The 9,297-nt window shown below is 37.0% G+C and overlaps 1 protein-coding gene across 1 annotated transcript; it reads right to left on the minus strand.

Annotated features, from left to right (window-relative positions):
- Positions 1–1,296: 1,296 nt before the first annotated feature.
- Positions 1,297–8,364, minus strand: LOC142640632 (uncharacterized). Its single transcript, XM_075814818.1, has 8 exons — positions 5,968–8,364; positions 5,741–5,839; positions 5,490–5,642; positions 4,133–4,296; positions 3,018–3,165; positions 2,731–2,853; positions 2,552–2,639; positions 1,297–1,864 (listed from the first exon to the last, which is right to left on the minus strand). The coding sequence occupies exons 1-8, from the start codon at positions 8,302–8,304 to the stop codon at positions 1,698–1,700; spliced, it is 3,279 nt and encodes a 1,092-aa protein (XP_075670933.1). The 5' UTR covers positions 8,305–8,364; the 3' UTR covers positions 1,297–1,697.
- Positions 8,365–9,297: the final 933 nt, after the last annotated feature.

Below are 9,297 nucleotides of genomic sequence, written 5' to 3' on the forward strand. Positions count from 1 at the left end.
AAATTAAAAAATTGCGTAAAAATTAAGGACCAAATATGTAGTTTAGTTTTACCTTTTTATGATTGGTAACATCCTAATTTGTAAGCCTAATTAAAATTTGTGATATTATTAGTATCATTAATAAATAAAAAATAAGTGGAAAATCATTAAATATATATATATATATATATATATATATATATAATTTCATAAGATTTTGGGCCTTTAATAATCAAGGAGGGCCCTTTTTCCTTAGGGGATTTGTTTTTTGGTGGTGGGGCCTTAGGCTTGGCCTTGGGCCGGCCCCTGACTATAGTACTCATTGGCAATCCCACTTTGAAGTTTGAAATCTACCCATGTCCCCAAATTTCCCCGTCAATACTCATGTCCCCAAATTCCACTCCCGTCAACACGTAAAGAAAAAAAAAAAAAAACTATAAAACTGATTGGCAATCTCACTTGGAAGTCTATACTCTATAGTTGCCAATGTCCCCAAAATTCCACTCCCGTCAATGTTTAAAAAAAAAAAAAAAAAAGGGGTTTCAGAAGAGACTTCCAACACGAAAGAAAAAATGGCCCAAGTAATTGTGAAAGTTGCGTGATGACGGAGAAGAATCAAAGGTAGCATAAATATGTTATGTTATCTCAGTGGATTGTAGTAAGCCTTGGCTGATAATTTTTAATTATTTCCAACTGTACTGAATCTTTAGAAGAAACCCGTGATTCTAGGCAGGGGCATGACTTTGGAGGCCTTACTAATTAATTCTATAATCTTGTTTTAAATGTGAAACTACTAATTAACTACACGTAGAATTTTTTATTAAAGAATAAAAAAAAAATTATTAAAGAATAAAAATAAAAAAGTCTCTAGATACAAAAAAAATTTGATAAAACTTTTCACTTAGCATTGATATGGCAGATTGATAGTGATAAGTAAAAATATGATGTTAATGGTAAACTTAGATGAGAACTAGTAAAAGTTTGTCATAATAAAAGTTTGCTAACTAAATTGTTATGAAAAATGTTGTGAAATTTTGTGTGTATTGCTTTTTTTTTTTTTTTAATGAGAAATGTTACATTCACAACAAATCTTAGATGTTAAATTGTTACTAGTCCTAATTTTAACCCATGAAATTAATTTGAACCCACCTGAAAAGTTTGCTATACATTTTTTTTCAACATCTTTCTCAAATGCCTTCAATGTTTGTGCGACGAAATCTTGGTCATTAACAAATTATCAATGGCAATATCAGGTTCATGACCAGATCAGCTGCACTCAGCGTAAATTACCAGAGATCAAAATAAAAGAATAGTATGAACTATGAAGTAATCTTTTTATCTCATAGAGAAAAAGAGAGAGCTACTAGCTGTTTATGCAGCAGTGCATGACCATTAGAAGCTTGACAAAAAAATTACAAGCTCAATCGAGGTCTTGCCTGTTCCTTGGTGACTTAAAAAGTATTTGAAACTAAACCACATTACAGGCTCTTTTACTTTCACAAACATCGGCCACTGCCTATACACTGATGTATCACACCAGTGACTGCAAAAACAACACCTGGCGTGACCTACCCTTATGAAGGGTTATGTAATCATCAGATTAAACACGACATTGGACGGTAAAATATAACCACGTCCCAACATGCCCTGTTCTTGGTGCTCCTACAATATTTACAAACAAGATTTATAGTTCAACCTATGGCTTAACTTCAGAGTTGTCACTTGATGTTCAGGGCTGCTGACATGGTACGTAGCTCCTTTGCAATCTCTGAGAAAGCTGGTCTAGAGTTAGGATCAGATGACCAGCAGCTCCCCATCAATGATCTCCATGCAGGGTCGCACCAGTTTGGAATTTCGGGTCGCAGGTTGCCTTTGATTATACCAGCTGAAATTTATCAACTAGATTTGCATCATCATCCTTTAATATAAATGGATAATAAGCAAGTATTTATATCAAAATCATGCACTTTGGGTTAATTGTTGTCCAGTTTACACATAAATATAATGTAATATTATATATGTTCAAACACCACTTAATTTATACTTCCCAGTCTTCGGTCCCATGTATAATTAAAAACCCTAAGTTATTACATGGCAAGTAAAAGTATTAGATGTAGCACTGATAAGAACATTATTGAGATTCTGTTAGAGCTAAACAATCCATGTCATTGACCTCTTCAATAGCATAGAATTTATAGATGTGCAGATAAAAAAATTATTATCAATTGGATAAGAACCTTCAGAGGACTAAATCTTTAGAGAGAGAGAGAGAGAGAGAGCACACGCAAAGAGCACCAACAATTGGGAATTGATTTACCAGAAAATACAGGGCAAAAGGGTTGTAAGAAAAGATTGCCAATTTATCTTAAGTGGAGGTATATCTCCAGATATAATGTGATGGCTAACAGTTTTCAGATTCCAAACTTATATAATTTGGAATGTGGATAGACAACACTATATTGAATTCATGACGGTTATGAAATTACTCTGAAAATTATTCTAAGTGTCTCAATTACCAATGAAAATAAGAGTTTTTAATATACTCACTTTCCATTTTCAAATTAAACTATACCTATTAATTCCTCCGAACGCATTTTCGCAAAGGGTTCCTCCCCAGTCAAGAGTTCCCACATGACTATTCCGAAAGAGTAAACATCAACCTACAAGAGGCAATAACACATTTAACAACCAAAGTGAATGGCAACAGATTTAAACTTAATATGTTTGATAATCTAAAGTGGGCATGCTCACTTTTTCTGTAACCATGCTGTCCTTACTATTCAAAAGTTCAGGAGCCATCCATGGTAGGGTCCCTCGTACTCCACCAGAGACAAGTGTCCTCTGTTTAATTTTTGATAAGCCCAGATCACCAATCTGAAAGAATGATTGAAAAAGTTTCAAATTTGTTTAATTAAAATGATGAAAGATTCTGAAAACAAGAAACTGAGGCCAGGGACACTGGACCACACAGTAAAAAAGGACGTATACGATAAGAAATTCTAATCAAAACCAGCGATGGCTCTTATCAAGTAGATTACCTTGCACACTGGTCGATGAGGGTCCCTCATATTCACAAGGAAGTTGTGAGATTTCAAATCAAAGTGGACAATGTTCTTCCCATGTAAATATTCCATACCAAAAGCTGCATCCATGGCTATAATAAGCCTCTTCCTACGATCAATTGTCCTGTAATTGAGAATTGGCATAATTCAATAGAGAAAATGAGTTCCTACAATAGTGTTCAACAACTTAAGGCCCAAAAGAATAACAGAAAAAATGATAGATGTAGCAGGAAACATAGTCAGAAAATGCACAACTTCTAGCTAGGGGTATTAATGAATATTGTATAAGCTAACCTTAGATGATCTACCAGACTACCAGCAATGTGTAATCTTGCCACGTCTGAATTTTCAATATGATAGTGGTGATGGTCTCACCAATGGAGGATTCTAGATGTGATCAAACTGATTGCACAACCAACTCCAGAACGTGTAGTTAGACATTTGAGGTGTTCATACTCCTTGCACGTAGATTATGGTACACCCCTACTCACACAACTCATACCCCATAGCAAGTTTGACATGACCATGTATATAACTGGAAACCAAATTGCATTGCACATGCTTGTTTAAGTTCCTTCTCACTCCGTAATATTTTCTTATTCCCATATGATTACATCATGATAGACGTTTGATACTTGATACATTCACATGCAATATATTAATATACCCTTAGTATTTGATGGACAGATGTTATCCAAAATTCTTTACTTTTCTTTTTAATTTTTTTTTTCTCTTTTGTGCACGCAATCAAGAAACGAAATAAAGCACATTAATATGCACTATTATAGCATAGCTGAATATGAGGGTTAGACTAAAGAGATATATAAGCTAAATCCAGGATCCTCAACATTCTGGAACATTTTTACATATTATGGTGGTCCAAAAACTCATGGAATTCTTCCATAAATGTCCATTTTCAGATAGATCAATATATAAATCAAGGTCAGTTTAACATCCATTTAAGATGATCACATAAAAAAGTAGAAGCAGAGTGTCCTGTATTGATGGAAAACAATCAAACACAATTTGCAGTAAAGAGTCAAACTGAATGAATTATAGATTGAACCATAAAACAAGATTGGATACCATACCGATCTTTTCTTCGCAAAACTTGTTGTAGGGAGCCATTGACCATGTACTCTGTCACTGTTGCCAAATTTGTCACAGGTCCGTCCCTAACTACACCATAAAATGCCATAATATTTGGATGGTGAAGCTGTCCTAGTAAGTGAGCTTCCCTCCAAAAGTCTGCAACCTGCAAAGGAGTAGATAGTTACAATTAACTTGATGATAGGGGTAATTTTTAATTGGTAAAATAAAAGAAGTTGGAACCCGTCAGCTGGGTTATGTATGCTGATGACTTCACGCGAGATGAAGCCGTCAGTCTCTAAGTTGACGACTTCATCCCACGATTTGAAGGCGTCTACACTTGGACGGGATGAGGAGCTGACAGGGAGAAAGCCAAAGGCAAAAAAGGGAGAAAGCCGAAGGCAAAAAAGGAAAAGGTGACGAGTCTAGCATGGCTATACTTGGCCCCCAATAATATACATATAAGGAAATATCTTGCGCCCCACGGTTAACCCTAATCAAGGGGATCCTTACAAGGAAAGTATCCCGCGACATACGCGTGTTAATGAAGATCTTCCCTACAAGGAAAGACCCTTTCTGCCAAGAAACGGATGTTAACTCTACGCTACTATAAAAACCCCAAAACCCTCACAAACCAAGGTACGCATAATTCACCCTAACTCTGGTGCTATAGAGAGCAGTGAAAAATCTCTAACTTGACCTTCGGAGGACATTTGGCCGGTACCACACCGGTACCTTCGTAGGGTCTTCATCTTTTGTGTTGTGCAGGTTTTTTTCTAGAGCATGTGAGGACCGTGTGGCTTACTGGCGATTTTCGACATCATCAGTTGGGATAATATGCAGGTATTCATAGTGCTGAAAATAACATAGCCATTTCCCTATTTCCTCTCTAGTGCTTTCTTCCCTGGAAAGCATCAGCTTTAGGGTTTCATTATCACCATCCTATGCACATAATTTCCTTCTCTTCAGATATTTAACTGATTTTAAATTTATGAGATGTAGGAAAAATAAGGGACATGAGTTGAAAGCTTCAAAACTGAGAGAGTAGGACATATCCAAATCAGCAGCGCAAAAAAAAAAATTAATCTCCTACTCAGGTATCAGAATACAAATAAGTTCAGCCAAAAAGAAAAAAAATTAAAAAAATCCAACAAACTTTTCATGAAAGGTAATTTAGAAGAGAATGGTCACCATTCGATAGGTTAGAGCAATATAACTCAAAGATCAAACCACCCAAGTGAAAATGAAATTGTATGAATTATAATTGACAGGTGATTGTACATGTCTAAGCAAATCAATGTAATCAGATGACAGAATAAATTTAACAGAGGAACTGTGGGAAGAAAATATGAAAATTACCAATCGGTCCTCCTCCAATGAACCTTCAATGAAGCAACTTGGCTTGATCCTCTTAATGGCAACATCAGACCCCTTCCATTTTCCATAGAAAACAGTTCCAAATGTGCCCGAACCAAGCTCCTTTATATATTCAAGGTCAGTATTTTTAATAGTCTGCAGAAAAAAGCAGAAAGGAACATTTTTTGTTATACTTTGCTCAGCTCAACCTCTACCAAGTTAGACTTATAAATCGTATATGTTTGACAAATTACCTGCAGCTCTCTAGTGGCTAGATGAGTATAAAATGCGGTCAGGTCACTAGGCACTCCACCAATTACCTTAGAGCATTTAGAACTTTCATTATTGTCAGCCTAAGAAACCAGAAAAATCATTAGTAAGTCAAAGGCATCAAAGTTCAAAGTCAACTATCAGCCACTGAATCTAGCAATATTTTTCTTAAATCTTCTAATAAAAGAAATAAAATATCTGTAGTTAGTACCTTTTCATCAATGCTTAATCCAGATGGAGGGTCTTGTTGTAACTCTTCTGCATGCACGTCATCGTTTTCCATTTTGGTTGTATTCTGAGAGGAAGGATTGGATGCAACTTCATTTGATTCATCAGCTTGGGGCCCTGTGCTGAATTGCTCTTCATCCACGGGATCCACAGGTTTTGATTGAGGTTTTAGCAGGGCATCTGCACTGTTGCAGGTAGCAAGAGAAGACAGCACAGGAGGTCCCACTTCTTTGGAGGATGACAATGAAAGGCTATACAAAGAAACATCCACTGAAGATGCAACTCCACCTTGTGTGTTATCAGTGCCATTTCTATAACTGCTTAACGAGTTAATGCCGGGTTCCACATCTGACTGCTTACTATTGCACCTGAATTCTGTTCCATTGCGATAAACCATATTATCTGAAAACCCTGAGATGTTAATTACCTTCTTTTCATCAATCAGGAGCGGTTTCTTGTCAAGATCACTGTGAATGGGCTCACAATTGATGGATACTCCATGAAAATTCTCATATAGAGCACGATATGGAATTTTGGGTGTGTCACAATTAGAGCTAGTCAAGAGATCTTCCTGAGTATCCACAATTGTCATGCGTGACAAATGTCTCTCAATACCCACATATGGACCATGGTAAGCTAAACGACATTCCTCAGGATTGGAATATCTGTAATGTGAAAATTCAGGGCGAACCTGCTCTCTTAATTTCTCATTACCATATAGAACATCAAGAGAGGAAGTACCTTTATTCAAGGAAGAATCCATCATTCTCACCCTTCCTTCCAATGCTTGATCAGGCAAACCAGACCACAGTTTCCAAAAATTGGGATAATAAACCCTCATAGACTGACCCTGCTTTAACATGTTCGAATTTGGCCTAAGCCCATGGTCGAATTTCCCCGCTGAAACCCTTCCATCCAACCTAACAGTCCGATGGTTCCCCATCTCAACCGGATTGTTCTGATGGATACTTACATGATTGGAACAAATCCGCTGAATCCTAGTATCATTTACACTAAACCTATGGTTGCGGATGCCACTATGTAAGCCACCCCAAACCCTTTCATCTGTACAAGAAGATCTCGGCAGATAAGCACACCCAACCAAATGATCATCGCAAAAATTACAATTGGGACCCCATGGCATAATGTTCTCCCTATTCAGTCTACTCATTGATGCCTGCTCAACATTTCTGAACTCCCCCTTAACCTCACAACCATTACACATCGAAACCATATTAGAACCATTCAATTGCCTTGAAAACTGCCCTGCTGCTGTTGCAGCAACTGACTGACCAAAATTCCCAACATTCATCCCAACCCCATTACACACAACCTGACCATACTGCCCTGACAAACATCGCAAAGAACTATTATTCTCCACACATATATTCCCATCCCTCGGATTCAAAGGATTCAAATTCCTGCAACTCTCACTCCCTATATTATTACCCAACACATCCACTCTACACCAGTTCTCTAAACCATGAGTTACACTTACACCATTAGACCTCACCGAAACCCGGGATTCAGGGACCAAACTCACAACTGGGTGCTTACCATGTTTCAGTTTCTCACCAAAACATGGAATTCCCATCTCAGTCCCAATAATCCCACCTACAAAACCCGGTTTTTGCTTAGCCAAAAATTGTTGCTTCAACACCATTTTCCTTAGAGAATCATCCCCATACCTCACTAAATTCTTGGCCACCTTACTCTCAAACTGACCTCCATTAAAACTCAGATGGGTCTCACTCAAAACTCCATTTAAACTCTTATCCCTCCCCACACAATTCACACACAATTCACCATTTCCAACACAAGTACAACAAAACACACCAAAGCTACAATCTTTCTTCTTGTCATTATCATTAGAAACAAATTGATTGGCACAAACAAAAAGCCAGAGCCTAGCGTTCTTACCGTGAAGCTGATCAAGCTCATCGACCATGCAGCGAACGTCGTCGTCTGTGGCAATAGAAACAAGAGGAGGAGTGTCATCATTCTCTTCGGAATTACAGGCTGTATTGTGTTTTATGTGAGGATGAAGAAGGAGCTGGTATTTGAGAGAGAATGAAAACGAAGGAGGAGACGACGTGGTGGTTTGGAAAAGATCCGAAATCTTGGAACGGAGCTTCGAGAAGGTGATGGAGCGGTCTACGGAGATGATTCGGGTCTCTCCCCCAACGTATCGGAGCTTTCCAGAGAGCGGTCTTGGCTGAAACGAACCGTTGAAGCTACACACAAGCTTGAGCTTTGTACTCGGCCTCTTGCGCCTACCCACAATAACATGTGCTTCTTTCATGGCAAAATGGCATGGCATTGCAGAGAGAGAAAGAGAGACAGAGAGAGAGACTGTGTCTCTTTGGTGAGTGAGACTGAGCGTGTGCGAGAGAGAGAGAGAGAGAGAGAGGGGGGGGGGGGGGGGGGGGGGAGAGTTTATATAGTTGCGTGAAGAGTTGGGGTGGTTGAGATATTGGGCTTCAGGTTGGTGGAATTTGCGAGTTTGCCATTTGTCTCAGGTGGTTTTTTCTGTTTAGAAGGATGCGCGATATTATGTGGATGGAAAAGCCTCTTTTTATAATGCACTCTCTTCTCAGGTAAAGATAGACTTTCACGTCAATCAATGACCTTTTTTTAAGTTTTTTTATTTTTTATTTTTTATTTTTAAAATTTTTTTATTTTAGTCTAATATAAGAATATATATATATATATATATATATATATGTGTGTGTGTGTGAAACTCCTTCATAAATACTTGAACCTCATTGCTTACTTCCCACACTCCAAAAAACCTATACTTGTAGAATTATTTTTATGATTGTGGAGTGACTGTCACGCTAAATGCGTACAATGGTTAAACAATGATCTTATCAAATTGCTTTTTCTTTCCTTAAAAAAGAAAAAGTAGCTTTAATTAAGATAAATTATGTTCATGTATTTAATGTCAATAAATTATTCATTTAGAACTATTAGAAACATTTTTATGGAAAATGATAAAGTAAATAATTTTTTTGACAACTTTTTATATTTCTCATGAATGTAGTGTTAAAAACTTTCATAATATAATTTATTAAGAATTATTCTAAGAACACCTGTTAACCTGACAATATATCATATATCATAATCTAAACAGCATACTTAGCAATGAGTTTAGTTAACTCAAATGGCAAAAGTCTCGACATCCAATGAGAGATATGAGGTTTAAATCCCGACAAAAAAAAAATCAATTAGTGTCTTAACCTGACGATTGATGATAAAAACAGTTATCATAAAGTGGACGTCATACATAGTATTTCTATCATATCTAAAAACA

Source organism: Castanea sativa, chromosome 1, assembly GCF_040712315.1.
Source record: "Castanea sativa cultivar Marrone di Chiusa Pesio chromosome 1, ASM4071231v1".
Taxonomy (NCBI): Eukaryota; Viridiplantae; Streptophyta; class Magnoliopsida; order Fagales; family Fagaceae; genus Castanea; species Castanea sativa.